This window comes from Bipolaris maydis (assembly GCF_028858645.1).
Source record: "Bipolaris maydis strain C4 unplaced genomic scaffold PSV08scaffold_3, whole genome shotgun sequence".
Lineage (NCBI taxonomy): Eukaryota > Fungi > Ascomycota > Dothideomycetes > Pleosporales > Pleosporaceae > Bipolaris > Bipolaris maydis.
Window position 1 is genome coordinate 2,205,407 of NW_027093859.1, and position 20,359 is coordinate 2,225,765.

Here is a 20,359-nt window from a genome sequence, read left to right on the forward strand (position 1 = left end):
TTGGAAAAACTGATGGGTGTTGCGATGTCCACACTTAAAAGGATACCACCTCCCTTCCTTATTGTGTTCTTTCCTCGCAGTCTGATAGTTACTAGCTTACATCATCCTTAACGAGTAGTGCCGACAAAGTACCTGGTACGCTTCAAGAAGTTTACCTACAATCTAGACTGCTCAGTCGCCATGCCAGCAACACCCACACATGATCCAGAACCAAACAGCTTCGCATCACCTGCTACTCTGAATTTAAATCCTATTCCATTCAAGGACTACCTCCATATTATAGCGTTTACTGCCACGATTACACTCTCCGTATCGGTCTCAGCAAGCCAGGGCTTTGCTACTGGAGGGAACTTCTTCGGCATTGCTTTGGGTAACGCAAATGACACCACAACGAATGTAGCTATCCAACAGATAGGGGATAGCGCCACTTGGCTTTCACGATCCGCTGCACTATCCGCTTTCTCACTTATGCTCACGCTTGCCCTACAGCTACTCATGACGAGTCCCTCTGTCGTGCAAAAATTGTTGCAGAATGATGTATTGATAGTGTTAGTCTTTGGGTTTGCAAGCTGGTTGGCTTTTCTTTTACAAGGTGCCTCGTTGGCAACCATGGGACAGGCATTGAAAGGCATCAACCATGCCAGCGGTACTATGATCCAGGCAAGTACAATCTAATATTGTGGGTAGTTAACTAGTACTATATTAACATGAATTTTAGTGGTGCTTGCTCGCAACTGGTCTTCCCGCTTTGCTCCTCTGGGTCTTAACATTATTCAGTTCGGGAGAAGGCTTGTTCAAAATTATAAATGGAAGGCGAAACGCGGTTTAAGATTGTTACGAGATGCTACGAGCACGTGTTTTAAGAGCTAGTAAGATACAACGTGCTCCTCACTCAACCTAACGCGACGCTCTATACAACCACCACCATGTCGCGACAAAAACGCTCTATACAGACTTCTTGTAAAGATAGAATAATTCTTGCTGTATTATTATATTAAAATAATCAAAAATAGTCTCTCTATGCTCCCCAGCAGCGTATAACGTGCTAGAATTAACACTACGAACGCGCCTCCGCGGTACCTAGCCATGATTAGAAACAGTCTCTATTAACTAAAAGCTATTACCTAATAAAGAACGTTCTCTCGTGTAATAGATCCTAGCCCTAGACTAACGTATTTTTCTACCCTATATCATTGATATACGACGAATAGCAGACGCTCTACTCGCTACGCGCGGCCAAGGTCTACCTCTATAACCTATTGGCAAGAAATAGGTGTCGCGCTGTATCCAAGGCCAGCCAGAGCTTTAGAAAAAGTGGACTAGGAAGTTTAATAGCCAGCGCGCCTAAAATGAAGATCGTGCTGTAATCGCAGAGCAGTTCAAGGTAGTCACAAGCTCTGAAAGAGTTGGTCGGGGAGTTGTAGTACAGCCAGGCAATCGCGAGTGGATTACAGTGATCGAGTGCGTTAACGCGTCAGGCTGGTGTCTACCTAGTCTATACTAAGCTAATTAGTTTTCTAGCTATCATATAAGACGCTGATAGTCTAGTCTTATAGGAGGCCGTTATACTAGCTGTTCTGGTGAGCCTTATTAGACAGTATCACGAACGGTGGCAAAGTACTTTAACTAGCATATAGCCGCTCGTATATCTAGAGTCTATTATCTCCTTATTCTAGACAGCTATAGCAGCTACATTACGCTAGAGTTTAACTAGTACTACGGTGGTGAATGGGTAGGTGTAGGTGTAGTGTCAGATCAGAGTCTAACCCTACACCTACACCTACCTATTCACCATCGTAACCACGCAGCGTCCGATCCGAGACAAATCAAGTCTCTTCATGGCCTTCTTCAGCACCGTATGATTGGAGAGACGTACAGACTGCGCTCTCAAGCCATGTCATACATGCAAGTTCGCCAGACTCTCCTACCAACCAGCTGCTCAGCACGCCATAATATCCCAAAGACCAGCAAAAGCCCCCATACATAACCAAAGACAACGCCCACGAATTCACGCCCAAAAGCACTATCTTCGTGGGCCCCAAACACACACACACACACACACATACACACACACCGCAACCTCCTTCAAAGACGGAAAGCCCGCCGACTACACCCTTGCTGCACGCCTTCGCGCTGGACGACCGCCTGAGTCTCGAAGCGGCGCGCAAACGCCATCAGCGAACGCGATCAGCGTGCCAAAACGCCGTCGGATACGTGGATCCCTGTACGAAAAGGTGCGGGAGAGTGCGCCGGTGAGGCGGTTGGTGGTTGATTTTTTTTTTTATTTTTCTGTGTGTTCAAGAAGACGGATGGGTTGGTTGAGGGGCATCCGAGGGAGTGGCACACGGGGTTTATGCGGGGTTGAAGAGGTCCGGGGAGCAGGCGGTTAGGAGGCGTGGGTTGAGGGTTTGGTGTGCGGTGGGGTGGGGGACGAGGGCGTGGGAGGGGTGTAAGGGGGTGGTGGTGCCGGGGCAGGGGGGCGGTGCGGTGTGAGGACTGTGGGGGCGTGTTTTGTAATGCTTGTGTGGAGGAGGGGAGGAGGAAGAGATGATGGGGGACTGGGAAGCGCAGGCGAGTCCGGAGAAGAGGGTGAGGAAAGAGGCGAAGTGGGAGGCATGTAAGCCGTGGAGGGGGGCGAGATATCTGCTTTATCATGAACATGACGAGATGGAAAATGTGTTGATCCTTTTGGGTAGTATTAGTGTATAGGGCATTTGTGTTGTAATGGTCGGAAGGATGCTATCAGAATGTCTCTTGAATATTCATCGTTCCATGATTCGATCGCAACCACCACATGCCTCCCCCCGCCCCCCCTACAAGGACAAAGACACAAAGCTTGTTGATCGCCATTTGGACATATGAACCAGTAGCTTAAACTTGGGTGCCCTTTGATAGCCGCATGTCTAATAGACCCTCTTGTAGCCACCAGTCTGCGAATTCAGCAGTGTAATCGTTAAGTGAGCCGACTTGTAGCTACCACACTGTACGATCATCTCTTCCCTTTCTTCACTACCTTCTTAACTTTCTGTGCAACTCCCCGAGTCGAAACTTTTGGCTTTGTCGCTTTCAAATCAGGCTCTTGCAGTTTGCTTGTCATTGTCGTCTTCTTATGACTTGGATTCTAAAACCTTCTCAGCAGTGCCACAACAAGTCACGTTATTCGCACGAGTACTTACCGGAAGGCCTACATCCCACTCAGAGAGATCTGACGGGCAGTCTGAAAGACTTGAAGACGAGGACGGAGGGGTCTGAACCTTTGATTTGGTGTTTTTGGGAGGCGTTATGAGACTGGGGTGCTTGTTTCCGACTACAGCTGTGGCTGGTTTCTTAACGGCAGGACTGGTAGGCGGTGTTATAGTGCTTTGCAAGACTCCTTCTATCTTTCCGACGAGATGCTTCTCATTGGCTTGATTACGAGACGGCTCGTCGCATTGTGCTGTCACTGTGATTCCTTCGTTTCCATCGTCTGATGCCAACACAAGAGTCTCCATGTCGGCGCCAACTCCACATTGCAGCACCTCGCATTCTTCGTCATTGCTCAGAAACATAGGAGGTAGCGGTGTTGGAGCTCGCGCATCCGAGTCGTAGCAGTCAAAAGTGCGATATACTGCCTGCCGTCAGTACCTCGTTACCCATGCCCTGCTCCTTTGCTCTTACCTCCCATGTCGTCGGTAAAGCCGTCAGAATCCCACGTATATGTTCCATCGTAGAACTTCCGCGAGCGCTCAGTAATGCTGTCGGCACTGGGTAGCACGGGAGGCTTAGTGGTAGAGCTGACTGGGACATTCTTGATCATATCTTAGAAGCAACAGCAAGGTGTTTTGTCCCTGGGGTTTCGGAGTTGGAGGATTGCAGTTTGTAGTAATTGAGAAGGTTTTGCAAGTGAAACAAGAACACGATAGCTATAAGTGAGAGTGAGAGTGATTCCGTTGACAGCGACGCACTAGCGTCTTAAGGGTGAGGGAGACTACAAACGAACTCTAGAAACGGAAGTCGCCTACATATCGAACCTTCCCTACAGACTTGTGGTACTATCCGCCTATACCTAGGTGGGATAATTCTGCCTAAACGACTGTCCTGGCTTATGGCTCTCCTAACCTTTGGGTGGCATGAGGGGAAGTGCAGCACCCTCAGTAGTCTGCGGTAGCAACGCGTTACTTGAAGTCATTTGCCCAACGTAATTCAACGCGAATTTGCTGTAACGCAGCTGATTTCAAACTAAGACTGGAAGAGAGAGGAGCAAGATAAAAGCTGGCGACTTCCAAACCTCTTCCACCTTGACAGTCGCCCCGTTAGTAAGCGAAGGAGGCAATGTGCGAAGTCAACGTTTCAATTCTTCAACATTGCTCTCACTGAGATTCGCGTCAACGTGTGTGGTAACTAGGACTCGTAAATCATCTGGCTTGGGCTCCGAAACTGCATTCCTGCCTTCGGATTTCGGGTTTCCATAAATGATTGAATCCTTTCGGGAGTTGATCTTGTAAAATGGAACACGCTTTAGCTGCAATTCCATCCGATCCTGCGGCATCCTCTCATAGACATCTTGAGAAAAGTGTGTGCGTATGTACGCGAGCAGGAAATGGTAACCCGAGTACCTTCTTATGCAGCAATTGATATGCTGCACTACTCTGCATATCTTCGTGACTATCATGGTCCGCTATACTGCTGCCTTGTTCGCAACCGTCCCTCACGACATCAACTTACAATATCCAATCAACCTAACACCTCCCAACTGCGTGTATTATACAAAAAGAATAACGCCCACCACCACACATTCCAAACTATTCTAGATGTCAGTCTCAACAGCGCGGTTTTCTGTCTATAAGATATATGCTCCACATCAGCAAATGTAACACTTGTGCGATTTGCAGGTCAAGCATAGTACTGCAATAGCTCAAGCATGTGACTTCTATTCTGTGAGTCATTGCCTTTTGAGCCAGGCAAAGACAACGAGCTTTTTGGATGGTACAGAGCCGCTCCATGTAGGAATTACGTCATGGAATCCAAGAGTGAGAGAGATCAGGAAAGAGCTCTTAGAGCAGAAAAAGTCCACTCACTCATCACTCGTGTACAACAGCAAGAAAAATAAACGAGAACACGTATTGAAAGTGATATTTCTAGAATCTTTGACGACAGCAGTGAAACAGTAAACGCCTACCGATATATATCTACACATGCAAAAAGCCTCCGGACCTTCTTTTTTTTCGCGAGCCAGACAGATGGCATACCAACAACCGCCCCACTATGGGTATCGTACAAGTAAGTAACTAATCAGATACAGAAGAAGGGGAAGATGAAAAAAAAACAGTAACTGATTGCAAGATCCCGGGAGCCAACGCCGATAAGACCACTCACAACACATTTAAGATGTATCTCACCTAAATTGATGTAGACCGGGGGTCGTTTATGCCGGGAACGTATTTTGGTTACGCCACACTAGCCTGGCCAGTCTGGTTAGAGGGAGTAGTGAGAGGCTGTTTAGTCGCGATTGTCTGTGCAAGAGACTCGCGGGCGGCCTTTTCCTGTTCCATAGCAGCCCGATCGGCCTTGGTAACACGAGGTTTACGGACGGTGGAGCCACCGCGAGAGCCAGGACCCCCGCCGCGACCACGACCACGACCTGATGTCTCTCCTCGTACCGTGCCACCGCGTCCACGGCCTCGTCCGCGCCTGATGGTGCCGTCAGCCCTGTAAAATGTAAGCTTAGATCAACCCAATGCAATGCCAAATACATACCTCTCTACTGGTTGTTTCTCTTCAGTAACGAGCGGACCGCTGTATACAAAGAAGCCGTCTTTTGCCATGAGCGCTTGCTGCTCCCAGGCCAACTCGGTGTCATCGATGAAGTCGTCTTCCTTGTCGTAGTCTTCTTGCTTTCTCTTCCTTCGCTTCTTGCCTCCATTCTCCTTGGCTGACGTCTCATCATCCATGCCTCCCATCTCAACATTGCTCTCATTCTCAGACAGGTCGACGGATAGATCGTCGTTTGATCCCCCGCCTGCAGCTCGTTCAAGAGCGGCACCAGCGGCTGTGATTTGGCGTTGACGCTCTTTGCGTGCAGCAATGCGAGGATGAAGAGCAGCAAAACCGTATTTTTTCTCAACTTCTTGTGCGACGTTGATGGTCACGTTGTCGCGTCCCTTGAGATCGAAGTGGAGGTAAATGTTAGTGCCCTGTGTCTCGGATGTGCCATTGGCGTTGGCCACTGGGCCAAATGGGGTTCCTGACAGCAAGCCGCTGCCTGTCGGTAATGGTGGCGGGGCCTCTTTCTGACGCGCGGCTTTGGTGGGTGGCGTTGGAGCATTGGACTGTGAAGGCGTGCCTGAGTTTGCAGAGTTTGACTTTGTCATGGGTACAGATACTGGCTTGCTAGGCTCACTGTCGATATCCATAGGAGTCGGTCCCGATGGCGCAGCCAGATGTGTTTGGGCCTGAACTGGAAGTGGGGCTTGTTCTTGTTGTGGTTGCTGTTGTTGAGGTGGAGGCTGAGGTGGGTATTCCTGGGTAGGAAGGACCGACCCTGGTCGGGTAGAAAAGGCGGCAGGCGAAACAGGCGCCGAAGTGACTGAGGTCTGCTGGGGTAGCTTGACGGGGTGAGAGTAGAAGGAATTACTGGCAGATGGGGGATCGATCAGACTAGTAATGGATGGAGAAGCACTCGCACGGTGGTTGAGTCGTGGTGAGACTGGTGGAGGGGCACTTGCTACGGGCTGGGGTTTGGATTCGAAGATGCCACCTCGAATTGGATCATAGCGCTGGCCTGAGCTTGATGGGCGTGGTGCTGGGGGAGTGGCACTGATATGTGAAAGGTTGGGATTGCTGTGAAGCGTGGGTTCGGCATTGCTCAGCACGCGAGGGGGTTGCGTGATAGCGGGTGGCTGTTCTGGTTGCAAGACAGGTGCGGGCTCACTGGGTCTACTCTGCGGCGTGGGCGACTGCTGGACAGGTGGTTTCTCTTCTACAACCGGCGCGGGTGCGGGTGCGGGTGCGGGTGCTGGTGCTGGTGCTGGTGCTGGAGGCGGCGGTGGTGGTTGAGGCTGGGGCTGCGACTGGGCCTCGAGCGATGCTTTTGTCCGTCTCTTTCGTTGGATGGGAGCAGCATTTGGGTCTTTGGGCTCGCTCTTGCGCGGCTTCCTGGTCTTCTTCTCTGGCTCAGGGGCACTTTGGTCTTTTGCCTTTGGCTTGGGCCCCGGTTTCTTGCGTGGCTGGCCGCTGGCGGTTAAGCCTCGCGCATGTGTCGCCGGCGACGCGTTTGCAGGGGTGGGGGTGCTAGTCCCAACACCACCACCACCTGCAGATGCGCGAACCGTCGAGGTCGGCGTGCCCTGCTCGGGCGAGTGTGGGGGCGAGCTTAGACTGCCGGGCGAGGACGCATCGCCTACGTCCATGGCGCGGGACACGGCGAGAGTGCAGCGTACAGAAAAAAAACACGAAAAAGGGTGCTGGCCGTGCCTGTCGCTGGCTACACAAATGCTGACAGGCGGCTATGCAGAGCAGAGGGGATTGAGCGAGGCGAGGCGAGGCTCGGGGGTCGACGGGCGGGCGTGCAGACTCAACACCAAAAATGGGCGAAAGGGTGAGTAAATGCAATAGCGGGCAAGAACACCAAAGTCGATGTTAGGCGGGATGGCGAGCCGGGGCCAGAGGCTGATTCGGGTAGATGGATGGACAGGAACACCAAGAGGGGATTGCTGGGCAGAGATTGATGACGGCACCCTCAGCACCGGCGGGAGAGATGGAAAGGGCGGGCGCAGCAGCGGACAACGGGGCTGGGGAAGAAGATGGAGAGAAGGAGAGAGAAAGACGGAGGGAGAGGCAACAGAAGAAGAGACAAAGGACAAAAGTCGTCGTCCTTGTGCTCGAAGGGGGGCTCAAGGGCCTCAAGTAGCCATGAGGGCCATTTGGGACAGCAGCGGGCCAAAGCTTGGGTTACGACGAGCCCTAGAAGAGAAAAACAGTTTACGCCAGAGCAGTCGACGAACCCTGGCCTGGCCTACCTGCCTGCCTGCCTGCCTACCTGCCTACCTATCCAACATGGCACCACCACCATCTGCCGCCCCATGGCCCCATGGCCTGCACGCCCACACACATGGCCATGCCTACATGGCAATACACCATGGCGACATTGGCTGGACAGCGCCCATCGGTGGCCGTCCATGAGCAATGCACGCAAGAGAGGGCCTCCTCCCCCCACACTCCGTCCCATTTCTGGATATCATCATGTGTGGATGCATGCATGCCTGTGTGCCTGTGTGCTCCTCTGCCATGAATACCTGCGACGCCCGCTGAGGCGCATTAGCCGCGCATGCAGTGCTGCACGCCAGAGCACACTGCAGCATTGGCCCGCATGCTCCGGCCATGCTGTCCTGGCCGTCGTTGTCCTCGTCGCCCATATCCCCATACGTGTGCCTCTGTTGCTAGCCCACTACCCTATACATGGTCGTTCCACGCTGCCTGTGCGTTTCGGCGTGGCCTGCATGCCTGATCGCGCCCGTGCGTTCCGATCGTCTGCAGGGGTCTCTGATTCGCCACCGCTGCCGTGGCGTTACACATCCAGGAACGCTTCTTGCATGCCACACACTCGTCCTGTCATACCTGCACATGCACATGCACACACACCACACATACACATGTACACACACACCACACATACACATGTACACACACCCGCGCAACTGCAAACAACACTGCTTTTGTACCCTTGATAACTGCTCGAGGTATATATGCCCACACCCATCCGCCCTTGGGTTATCTGCTGCGTAGACTCATAGACCCCTCAAAACAAATCACTCGCAAAACAAACTCCAAAAACACCCTCTTGCAAAACGCCATCACACGATGCCAGTATAGCTACAGGTCTTTCCTTCTCCCCAATCCCATCATCACGCCTTGCTCTTCTTCTTCTTCTTCTTCTTTTCTCCATCCTCCTCCTCGCCGTGTTTCCGCTTCTTGTCCTTCTTCGACTTCTTCTCCGAGCCCTCCTCGTCCGCCTCCTTCTTGGCCTTCTTGGCCTTCTTCTCCTTGCGCACCGCTTGCTCAGTGGCCGCCGCTGTTACGCCGTCGGCCATCTCCACATCCTCGGCTGCAGTTGCCGTTGGGTCTTCCACAACGCCAATGTCAGTCATGACAGCGTTCATGGCCGCCTGCATCACCGCTGCGTTCTTCGCAGGCGGCGCGCCAGTCGCGTAGAATTCAATTCGCTCATCAACTTGGCGCTTGAGTGCTTCACCAAACTTGGAAGTCGGCGTGTCGGAAAAGTTGTCAATCCTCGACGCAATTGAGCACTTGTTGGCCAAGAAGCGAGAAATTCGCCCCTTGGACTTTTGTCCGGTGCGTCCAATGAAGGAGCTGTGGTAGATCAATCCATACTTGGGAGTCTGCTCAACAGTTAGCATCATCTGGCAGAGTGTCCAGCAAAGTCACATACGTTTCCCTTGGTCTTCAGCGCTCTGAACAGGGCCTTCTCCGCACCCAGAATCTGCACAGTACTGGCAGGGTACTTGGAGAGGTTCGTCAAAGAACCAGCCTTGGAGATCAACCTTGCGCCCACCGTGTCACCGATCAGAGCAGCCAGGTTAGGAGCCACCTGGCTCATGCGGCTTCCAAGGTAGCTGCTAAGCTGCTTGCGATACGCAGCCAATGAAGCGGTTCTCTTAGCGAATGCCCTGATTGAATGTTAGCCAGTAATTTGCATCACACACCAAGAAACCCTTACATGACAATCTCCATGTCGGCCTCAGAGAGATCCCCTAGAGATAGTGTCAGCGAACATGCTCCTTACACCTGCATCGCTGCTGGCTTAAACTCACTTCCCATGGATGTGCGCGCGGCATTGATTATGGCTTGCGCAACACTCTCATCGTCGTCCACAACTGCTGCAAGGTCGTGCAGGTCTTCATCAGACAGTTTCGACTTGTCGCCAATCTTCAGAACAATCTTTGCGTACTGCTCGTTGCTGTTGACAATCTTCGCAAGCTCAGGGAAATGCCAGCCTGCCAATAGCGTCAGTACATGCTTGCCATTCATGTCATACACAAGGCTTATTCACCATAGTTCTCGCGCAGGCGCATGCAAAAGGTGTTGAGGTCCTTGTCGATCTGGTCGAGCGTCGCAATCGCTTGGATGATGTGGTTGTCCTGCTTCTGGACGCTGAACTTGACCTTGGACCTGGAGTACGCATGTCCAAGACCCAGAATGGAGCGATCAATATCACCAGGTTGCAGTTTCTTGGACAAATCAGCCTATGAAGCTTCAACATGGCGCCAAACTTGTGCGTACCTTGATCAATTTGCCGCTGTGCTGGCGAAGACCACGCAGGAGATCAGCCACTACTTCCGAAGTGTCGCTGGTCTCGCACGAGAGGTTGGGGAACGCGGCCTTGATGCTACCTGCCAGGTTCCTCTCGCTCACACCAAGAGTAATCGTCTTCTTCTTTCCAGCCTTGGGAAGGTTCGTCTCGAGAGTGGCCTTCAAGAAGTCAGACATGATGCCTTCTGAGACATCGTTGATCTCGGCGAGAGCATCTTGGGTGCCCTGGAACGGCGCAAGGCCGACAAGCTCAACAGTCTTTCCAAACTTGTCGAGGTCTTGAACGGCCTTCTGCACTTCTTGGAGGCGGTTGCCAATCGTGTCTGGCTGGATCGCAACCTTGAAGACGGCATAGCCGACGGGGCTTTCGTGGAGGAGATAATCTACGCTCATCGTGCAATGAATCGGATGGCGCGCGGGACGTGCGATCAGCGGGCGCAACAAGCTGGGTCGTAAATTGGAATGCGCTGGCTATTCCGCTGTCGGGATGTAATCGCGGTTGAGAAAGTTGAAGCTATGCGAAAAAGATTATTGCAGGGAAGGCCCGAGCTCTGGGTAATCTTGGCATTGCCGCCCGCTAAGAAATCTGAGGAGGGACGCGACAGGCAGTGCGGAAACAGCATTTTGCCCCGCCATATTGTCTTTTGCTTGATTGCTGCACTCTCCGATACCCTCGTATACGTTTTCCACCATGTCGGCCGCACAGCTTCTCAATCCCAAGGCCGAGTCGCGGGTTTGTGAATTCGTTGCAGCGCGCTGTGGCCATCGCTAACAGTACACAGAGACGCGGGGAAGCTCTCCGTGTAAACATCTCGGCCGGAGAGGGTCTGCAGCAGGTACGGAATGGCAGTGCTAAAATAACTGAATGTCTTCTTATACGGAACATAGGTGCTTGCCTCAAATCTGGGACCCCGCGGTACACTGAAGATGTGAGAAACAACAAACAGTCTGCACTGCAAGAGACTAACGTTGCACAGGCTTGTAGATGGCGCTGGAGGAGTACGTTGGCTTATACCGCCTATCCGGCATGTGCTTACAGGATGTGCAGATCAAGCTCACAAAAGATGGCAGCGTTCTGTTGAAGGAAATGGTATGTGTCTGCGTTGCAATAGAAATTACACCAACTAACACATTCGCAGCAAATCCAAAACCCCACCGCCGTATGTCTTACCCTCATCGTTCTCGATCCACGACTCAAACAAATCAGGTTATGATCGCACGAGCAGCGACGGCACAAGATGAGATCACAGGCGATGGCACAACCTCCGTGGTACTCTTGGTGGGCGAGTTGCTGAAGCAGGCTGATCGCTACATTGCAGAGGGTCTTCACCCTAGGGTGATAGCAGACGGTTATGACATTGCGAAAACCGAGGCACTCAAGGTACAGTGAGCTCAGTGCGTGTGCATGGAAACCTGGCTGACAGGCTGCAGTTCCTTGACGAGTTCAAGCTTGCAAAAGAAGTCGACCGTGAACTCCTGCTATCCGTAGCCCGAACGTCGCTCTCAACGAAGATTAACAGTTCGCTCGCCGAACAACTGACTCCCGACATTGTCGACGCAGTCCTCGCCATCTACCAAGCGCCCGCGAAGCCCGATCTACACATGGTGGAAATCATGACTATGCAACACCGCACCGCTGCCGATACACAGCTCATTCGAGGACTTGCTCTTGATCACGGTGCAAGGCATCCGGACATGGCCAAGAGGGTAGAGAATGCATACATCCTGACCCTGAACGTCAGCTTAGAGTACGAAAAGTCCGAGATCAACTCCGGCTTCTACTACTCGAGTGCGGAGCAACGAGAGAAGCTCGTGGAGAGTGAGCGTCGTTTCGTCGACGAGAAGCTGAGGAAAATTGTCGAGCTCAAGAAGGAGGTTTGCGGCAACGATCCTAGCAAAGGTTTCGTCATAATAAACCAAAAGGGTATTGATCCCCTGAGTCTGGATGTACTTGTCAAGAACGGTATCTTCGCGTTGAGGAGAGCTAAGAGGAGGAACATGGAACGTCTACAGCTTGTCTGTGGTGGTACAGCGCAGAACAGTGTTGACGACCTGACACCGGACGTTCTTGGTTGGGCAGGCTCTGTCTATGAACACCAATTGGGCGAGGAGAAGTATACCTTTATAGTACGTTTGCCCATGTGCAGTGGTGTGATGGTATACTTACAGCGTACAGGAAGATGTCAAGGAGCCAAAGTCTGTTACCCTACTAATCAAGGGACCAAACTCGCACACCATTGCCCAAATCAAGGACGCTGTTCGCGACGGGCTGAGGAGTGTGTACAACATGATTGTGGACGGAAGCGTTGTTCCAGGAGGAGGAGCCTTCCAGGTAGCATGTGCAGCTCATCTCGAGAGCGAGCAGTTCAAGAAGACGGTCAAGGGTAAAGCAAAATGGGGAGTCTCGGCTTTTGCCGATGCACTTCTCATCATTCCCAAGACGCTGGCGGCTAACTCTGGTCATGACATCCAAGACTCATGTAAGTCCCAAGCCTCTCTTTGTTTGCTACCTCGTACTGACTGGATGGTAGTGGCCGCGCTGCAAGACGAGCATGCCGAGGGTAATGTTGTAGGCCTGAACCTCGCAACTGGAGAAGCCATGGATCCCAATCAAGAAGGCGTCTACGACTCATTCAGGGTGCTGCGCAACAGTATAGCGTCTGCCACTGGCATTGCTTCTAACCTGTTGTTATGCGACGAGATGCTCAAGGCACGACAGATGGTAAGAAGTGAAACGACTACTATCGAAGATTCTTCGCTGACTTGTTATTAGGGACGGGCACCAGGACCCGGTGACGACCAATGATTGAGCTGTACAGATATCACCCAGACAAGCTACCGTAGTTCCAATGTACAGAGCGCGTAGTTGGGTGCTCGTGTGACTTTGTTGCAATTGAGCAAGCGCTGCGCGGGAAAATCTATAATGTCAACCGACTTGAATCGTTGACAATGGCTGCATAACGGCACTGTCTAGATAGATTTTCATCAAAAAATGCGAACACAAGCTTTCATCAGCAGGGCGCTGCCACCCGTGACTCGGTCTTTCCCCTTGCTCCACCAACACTCTTGGATACGCGTTATAAGAATTCTTGTACAACGCTACATGGCACAAGTTATGTGTGTGGAGGCGCGCTGAAATGAAGATTAGGCTCTCCTTCGGATGACAAAACCACATTTATTAGTTACAGAGATATTCTGAATAATCACAACTCTATAGAGTATAGATAGTACTCTTTATAGTATAGGGCTTACTCTTCACCCTGGCCTGTATTGTCCCCTTGCTAGTGGCCCACTTACATCATTTCTGCCATGTAGCATGGTAGGTTGTGGATGTTAATGGCTGACAATTTAAAGTTCGGCTGTGAAGTGCATGGTCAAAAGGTGGGTGCACGGGATGAATGTCGACGTAGCCCAATCCGGCTAGAGTTATTTAATTAAAGTTGGTGCTCGGTTCAGACGGAGTTCGGCACGTTGGCTGTTGCTGAGGGGGGAAAAGGGCTTGCAGGATAAGAGAGGAGATCAGCAGAGTGCCATCTGAGACGCAACACTAAATGGAACGTATCCAAAACAGATGTTGTGGGTGAGGCTGGTGAATCGTAGGTGTAGCTGCTTGCTGGTGCCCTGCTTTCGAGCGCCTGGTACGTCAACAATGCGCGAAAGCAACCCCACACCCGCCTAAGGGATCTCCAAGGCGTGCATGCGACTAGCCACCCTGGAGCCAAGCTTACTAGATACAAGACATATATGGACATGGACTCGAGCAGCATGTCTGACTTTTCCGCCTCGACGCCCCCGTCTATTTGCATCTGCACCTTTCTGCGCGCAAATGGCAGCAGCGACATAGCCGCCTCCCCTATCCTTTCCACAACACTTTCCTTTTGCGCGTCGTAGTGCACACGGCACTTGGATCCTTGGGTTCACGACCCTTCCCAAGACATGTTCCGATACCGAAGATACCGCGCGTTTCTCGTCTTTGCTGTCATTTTTGTGCTTGCAATTTATCGATTTGGTGATTCTAGCGCAGCATGGAGGGAAGCGGCATCGAGAGCAACAGGCCTAAAGGGCAACGCTGGCGAAGCTCTGCATCAGGACACGAAACCACGCCCACCCGTGGCGCATGAGACAAAGAGCCTAAAGCTAGACGTGCCTGCTGCTAGCACATTGCAACCGCTCCAAACACCACCTCCAGTGAAGAAACCGGCTTCTTCTCCCGCCCCGAGCCCTGAAGTCACAAAACAGCCACTCAAGCCTTCGATCCCCTCGCCGCTTCCACCCCGACCACACGACCACCCCGCTGCTATCGCCGACGATGACGTAGACCCATCGTCAAGCATCGAAGTCATACACTGGAAAAAGCTGCCTGAGCACTTCCCCGTACCCACGGAATCGCTCATTCGCCTTCCCTCAGGCAAGCCAAAGACACTACCCAAGATCCAAGCCAAATTCAAGCCCGAAGACGCCCTGGCCAAAGCAGACAGGAAAGCTAAGCTGGACAAGATTAGAAGCGTTGCTAAGAAGGCGTGGGATGGATACAGGGCAAAGGCATGGCTTCATGATGAGCTACGTCCGCAGTCCGGCACCTTCAGAGACCCATTCGCGCAGTGGGGTGCGACTCTTGTGGATGCACTCGATACCCTCTGGATCATGGGCCTGAAGGACGAGTTTGAAGAGGCAGCCAAGGCTGTGGACAAAATTGACTTCACAACCACCACCCGTGCCGACATTCCCTTGTTCGAGACAACCATCCGCTACCTTGGTGGGCTGTTGGCTGCCTACGATATTAGCGACAAAAAATACAAAAACTTGCTCGACAAGGCAGTAGAACTTGCCGAAGTTCTCATAAGTGCTTTCGATACGCCAAACCGGATGCCTCAGATGTACTACTACTGGAGACCCGACTTCGCCTCGCAGAAGCATCGTGCTAGCCAAAATGTGGTTCTGGCCGAGATTGGCTCGCTTTCAATGGAATTCACCAGACTTGCGCAACTCACTGGAGAGCACAAGTACTATGATGCTGTTGCACGTATCACAGATAACCTCGAGGAATTCCAGAAAAAGACTCCGCTTCCGGGCATGTGGCCTGTTCATTTAGACGCCTCTGGGTGTGGAAGACGTTACGTGGATGTGCCTCCTGAACAAGAACCTCTCCAAGCCCCAGAGGGCTATTCCAATATTGATCCCTCCGCTAATTTCCAGTCCGCTTCGGATTCCTCTGCTGAGAAGCTGTCTCCTGAAGGCAATAAATATATTCCGTTAAAATTGCCAGATCCCGTCATGCTCATTTCAGATGCAGAGCGCGCCAATCAGGCTGCAGAGAAGAAGGAGACCGTACCATCGAGCGACTCGGTGCTCAAACGACGACAGCTTGATATCGATGAGTCAAGTCCACTCGGAGCAGTGCAAGACCTCGACACGACCGCCAAGACCTCATCTACCGCACCTACCATACCAGCACCTCCAGAGTGCATACCGCAAGGCTTCGTGGCGACTGGCAGTGGACTTGACGAGTTTACGCTAGGTGGTATGTCTGATTCCACATATGAGTATCTGCCGAAACAATACTTGCTCCTCGGTGGCCAAGTTGAGAAGTACCGGACCATGTATGAGCAGTCAATGGACGTAGTCAAAAAGCATTTGCTTTTCCGACCGATGCTCCCGAAAGAGGAGAATATCCTATTTTCTGGAAAACTCAAAGTCCCAGCAAGGTTTGACCGCACTCAAAGCGGCGATCTATTGCCAGAGAATGCCCATCTGACTTGCTTTGCGGGAGGAATGTTTGGCATGGGCGCAAAACTATTCGACCGTCCCGAGGATCTCGAGGTTGCCAAAAAGTTAACGGAAGGATGTATCTGGAGCTATGGCATGACATCCACTGGCATCATGCCTGAATCGTTTGAAGTAGCCCCCTGTGACAGCACGAATGAGTGTGCTTGGAACGAGACAACCTATTGGGAGTATATCGACCCACGACACGAATCTCGTGTAAAATATTCCAAGGAGCAAATGGAAATTTACGAATCACAAATGGCTTCTGCGTCGTCATGGTATAAGGCTCAGCTTGCTGCGATGACTCCACCGCCGAAACCCTCTCCTGCTGCTGCATTTCAAGCCAAAGCCACTTCAACTCTGATATATGCGGATACACTGGACAGGCGCCAGCTCGCTGAGCTTGTAGATGATGCAGAACCTGGACACATGCCAAGCTCATCTGTAAGCGTCCAGCAAAATCGAGGTTCAGTCATGGGCGGCGAACCTGAGGAAGGCGAAGGTCCTCCCATCAAAGCCCAACCAACATTGGATATCCCAGAATTCGCTCAGCAGCCAACTCCGACCCTACCAGACTTCCCTTATGTTTATTCGCCAGTCCCAGTCCTGAGTCACAAGGAATACGTGCAGAATAGGATCAAGGAAGACCGACTGCCAAATGGTGTTACCAGAATCGGAGCCAAGAATTACATTCTCCGGTAAGTTCTATTACCCGCTTTCAAGCCAGCAACATGTGCGTGTTTTGTCATATCACTAACGTTAATCACAGCCCGGAAGCAATCGAGTCCGTGTGGTACATGTATCGTATAACTGGATCACAGCACTGGCGCGAAGCCGGCTGGCGCATGTTCCTCGCTATTGATCGACACACAACGACGGAATTTGGCAATTCCGCCATCGACGACGTGACGAAAGTGGCTCCTGTAATCCAAGACGAGATGGAGAGTTTCTGGCTTGCCGAGACGCTGAAATACTTTTACCTCTTGTTCTCGGAAGAGGATGTTATCAGCTTGGATGATTGGGTATTAAATACTGAGGCGCATCCCTTTAGGCGTCCGACTTGAAAGGGTGTCACGTTGTCTTAAGTTATGCGTAGTGACTAGTAGTGTCCGATTATTATTATCATTATGTTTGCGTGCAGTCTAATAGCTGGTCTGGGCACGTATTGTATAGAGAAATTGGATTTACCATTACCCTCATCTCTCTTTCCAGGCATATCGTTGTGTAATCTTGAGATTGTAGATATTGGTATCTAAGGCGAGCTTCCGTGACGAACAAGGTTAAACAGGCCTCATATTTGGGTAGTGTCCTCACAAAAGGGAGTAGCTCCTCTTCTTTGACTTACTTCTACTTGGCACCTTGTTTTAGCCCCGGGCTGATTGGTGTTTGGAGGTCCACGACCTCGTGATGCACGTATTCCAAAATTTGTTGCTCGGTGGAAAACTTCGTGCCAATGACACATCACACTCGTATTATGGCAATTTGAGGAGGGCCTCGGGTGGATTTTGCCCACACGGTAAAGCTCAATGTCCGCACTAAGCTTTTGACAAAAAGCTTCTGCATGTGTGAAACAAATCTTTTTCATGAATTCAGTCCCACGTAGGTGAAAAAACTTGAAACTGCGAGGTTTGGCTCGGGTACAAAGAGACACTAAGCTTTTTGGGTACGGTGAACACAGTCAGATTGTCAGGCATAGATACATCGATATGGTACCCCACATAAGTTCTTGTGGGTAAAGCTGTCTTGATGCGGAGATTGCAGGGTAGGGCAAAGGGTCGGGCTGGAGATCGGATGCGGTTTAGTTCCCGTCATCCCGGTGATATGAACCTGACACACTTTGTCACTGAAAGAAAAGAGGGCAAAGTGCAGGCGGATGGTGCAGAAAATGAAACGATTGTGCCGTGGGGAGCATACTGCCACCATGTGTATACAAATAGGCAGTTCGGAAGATATCAAGGGTTGACTTGGCAAAGCTCAGGCGAAATAAATACATAGTAGACAACGAACCATGTAAGTTCTAACAAGCGCTGTACTATTCGGGGCGGCAGTCAGGCGCACGGCCATTCGCAACGGTAACATATATTCAATACATACATACATATATCCCGGGATCAGCATCATTAGCAGGAACAACGGCTGTAAACTCCGTTCATCAAACACTAATTGATGAAAATATTAAGTCAGTCGACAACTGTCTTTGCTCAAAATCTTACACCATGCTCGTCTTTTACAGTGTTCACATTCTATCCCAGCGGTGGGGATTGGGAAGCCACAGGTGAGAAGGCTACGATGGCAAGACCGTAGATCTCTCACGAACAGCCCCGTCTCTGTGTTGTTTTTGCACTCATCGAATCGCGCATGATTCATCGGGGAGTAGTCAGGTTGAATGACCGATGAAAGGTTTCACGGCAAAGGTAAGCAATATGCAGGGACTAGTCTGTGAATAAGTTTTCTGAGAGTTTAGTAATTGTATCCATATTAGTTATGGATATTAAGATTGCCATTTGGGGCCCTGGTCAAGTATCACGGGCTTGATCTGCACCCCACACATACTATAACTGACGCGTACACCATTCACGACTTAGGACACTCCGTCAGAACCTAGGAAAGCTTCGCACATATAGTTTCGCGTAACTATATCAAGGTGTCACTTCGGTTACCATTTGACTTCTAGAATACTCCCACCCTGGAAAGCTGGAGTCTCAAATACCAGGACTGGGCGGTATAAAAGGGTTTCGGCACTTCGCGTGAGGGAAGACAGAACAGCCACAGTCACTTCACACTAAGAGCTTTCTAGCAATCCCACACCATGAAGATCAATTCATTCATCGTCGCCGCCCTGGCCTCCGTCGTCACTGCTCAAGACGCCTGCAAGCTCTACAACTACTACTCAAGCAACGGCTACGAGATTCTCAACAACCTCTGGGGCGAAGGTAGCGCGACCAGTGGAGCACAATGTACATACGTTGATAGCGTCACCGACGCCGGTACGAAATGGCACTCAAACTGGACCTGGGTCGGTGCCCCCAACAATGTCAAAAGCTACGTCTATGCGGGCCGCCTATTTACCAAAAAGCCTGTGAGCCAGTTTACAAATCTGCAAACCGAGGCAAACTGGGCCTATGACACCACCAATATCCGATGCAACGTTGCTTATGATCTCTTTACCGCCCAGGACGTCAACCACACTACCAGCAGCGGAGACTACGAGCTCATGATCTGGCAAGTAACCACCGATTAACCTCACATGTTTTGTAACTATGCTAACCGCCCCTATAGGTTGGCTAGATACGACGTCTACCCCATCGGCTCCTCGCAAGGCATGGTCACAATCGGCGGCCGCACCTGGGAGCTTTTCTACGGCCTCAACGGCGCGATGAAAGTGTACTCCTTCGTCGCACCCAGCCCTATCCCGAATTTCACCGCCGATGTCAAGGACTTCTTTGCCTATCTCACCGAGAACAAGGATTACCCCGCTTCTACTCAGAACCTTATCAGTAAGCTCTTTCGTACCTCCCATAATATGAAATAGGACGCTAACACGTTCGCGTTTTTTTTTAGCCTATCAGTTCGGTAGCGAAGCGTTTACTGGAGGTCCTGCTACGTTTTCGGTAAACAAGTGGAGCGCTACTGCTTCCTGAAATGTCTTCTTGAGATGAAGGAGGGGGGAGCGAGACCAAATACGGAGAGAGGCTTTCGAATGAATTGGCACGTTGCTGCTGTTTCTCTTAGGTAGCAATGCCATGTGCATACATACTATTGGATTTTCCGTGTCTATACTATGTAGGAAAATGAATTCAAGAATATAAGCTTTTTGCTATTGATAAGATTGCTAGAAGTCTCGTAAACGGGGATTTGGGGGATAGACAATAGTTTCAGTTGCTTGACTACCTCTAGATACTGGGCTGTAAAGACTTTGTTTCTATTGTTTGTCAACAAACTTTGGGCTAGTGTAAAAGGAAGGATCTCCCTCATCTTCAGTGTAAATATGGCGGGTAATTGTTGATGCTCTTGGAGCTACCTATATCTTGTTTTATAGTACAATGATCAACATTTCCCTTGTTTACCAAAGCCTCGTCCCGCCTCAGTAGAAATTTTTTTTCTTTGTGAAGCTATTTGACTTTCTCTCTACCGATTTGAATCTATTGATGTTTGACAAGCTGTTTTGATCTTTTACAGGACACCAAATAAAAACATGAAAAAGGACCGAAACAGATTTGATATTACTTCTACTCCAAAGCAATGAAAGCGAAAAGGTACAGGCAACAAAATTTCCTCGCTCTAT

General features: G+C 50.9%; 7 protein-coding genes across 7 annotated transcripts; 4 read left to right on the forward strand and 3 right to left on the reverse strand.

Moving 5' to 3' along the window:
- The first annotated feature begins 73 nt into the window (after positions 1-73).
- Positions 74-1,033, forward strand: PSV08DRAFT_277397 (uncharacterized protein). The gene is made up of 2 exons (XM_014222153.2): positions 74-660; positions 719-1,033. The coding sequence occupies exons 1-2, from the start codon at positions 181-183 to the stop codon at positions 827-829; spliced, it is 591 nt and encodes a 196-aa protein (XP_014077628.1). The 5' UTR covers positions 74-180; the 3' UTR covers positions 830-1,033.
- A 1,956-nt stretch (positions 1,034-2,989) lies between these two features.
- Positions 2,990-3,796, reverse strand: PSV08DRAFT_245056 (uncharacterized protein; the record flags this gene model as incomplete). The annotated part of the gene is made up of 3 exons (XM_014222155.2): positions 2,990-3,121; positions 3,177-3,607; positions 3,658-3,796. 3 exons carry the CDS (start codon positions 3,794-3,796, stop codon positions 2,990-2,992), a joined length of 702 nt encoding a protein of 233 aa, XP_014077630.2.
- Positions 3,797-5,088: 1,292 nt separating this feature from the next.
- Positions 5,089-7,388, reverse strand: PSV08DRAFT_218334 (uncharacterized protein; the record flags this gene model as incomplete). The annotated part of the gene is made up of 2 exons (XM_014222156.1): positions 5,089-5,688; positions 5,737-7,388. The coding sequence occupies 2 exons, from the start codon at positions 7,386-7,388 to the stop codon at positions 5,427-5,429; spliced, it is 1,914 nt and encodes a 637-aa protein (XP_014077631.1). The 3' UTR covers positions 5,089-5,426.
- A 1,288-nt stretch (positions 7,389-8,676) lies between these two features.
- On the reverse strand, positions 8,677-10,788 carry PSV08DRAFT_197599 (uncharacterized protein). The gene is made up of 6 exons (XM_014222157.1): positions 10,279-10,788; positions 10,049-10,226; positions 9,810-9,992; positions 9,716-9,749; positions 9,428-9,665; positions 8,677-9,377 (listed from the first exon to the last, which is right to left on the reverse strand). The coding sequence occupies exons 1-6, from the start codon at positions 10,699-10,701 to the stop codon at positions 8,883-8,885; spliced, it is 1,551 nt and encodes a 516-aa protein (XP_014077632.1). The 5' UTR covers positions 10,702-10,788; the 3' UTR covers positions 8,677-8,882.
- A 130-nt stretch (positions 10,789-10,918) lies between these two features.
- PSV08DRAFT_197602 (chaperonin Cpn60/TCP-1 family) lies at positions 10,919-13,322 on the forward strand. The gene is made up of 11 exons (XM_014222158.1): positions 10,919-11,041; positions 11,091-11,144; positions 11,197-11,237; positions 11,286-11,307; positions 11,357-11,398; positions 11,448-11,468; positions 11,516-11,689; positions 11,740-12,435; positions 12,485-12,788; positions 12,840-13,030; positions 13,082-13,322. The coding sequence occupies exons 1-11, from the start codon at positions 11,000-11,002 to the stop codon at positions 13,112-13,114; spliced, it is 1,620 nt and encodes a 539-aa protein (XP_014077633.1). The 5' UTR covers positions 10,919-10,999; the 3' UTR covers positions 13,115-13,322.
- Positions 13,323-14,096: 774 nt separating this feature from the next.
- Positions 14,097-17,273, forward strand: PSV08DRAFT_197606 (glycoside hydrolase). The gene is made up of 2 exons (XM_014222159.1): positions 14,097-16,772; positions 16,844-17,273. Exons 1-2 carry the CDS (start codon positions 14,245-14,247, stop codon positions 17,136-17,138), a joined length of 2,823 nt encoding a protein of 940 aa, XP_014077634.1. The 5' UTR covers positions 14,097-14,244; the 3' UTR covers positions 17,139-17,273.
- A 1,610-nt stretch (positions 17,274-18,883) lies between these two features.
- On the forward strand, positions 18,884-19,715 carry PSV08DRAFT_348882 (glycoside hydrolase; the record flags this gene model as incomplete). The annotated part of the gene is made up of 3 exons (XM_014222160.1): positions 18,884-19,296; positions 19,354-19,571; positions 19,636-19,715. 3 exons carry the CDS (start codon positions 18,884-18,886, stop codon positions 19,713-19,715), a joined length of 711 nt encoding a protein of 236 aa, XP_014077635.1.
- Between the last annotated feature and the right edge of the window lie 644 nt (positions 19,716-20,359).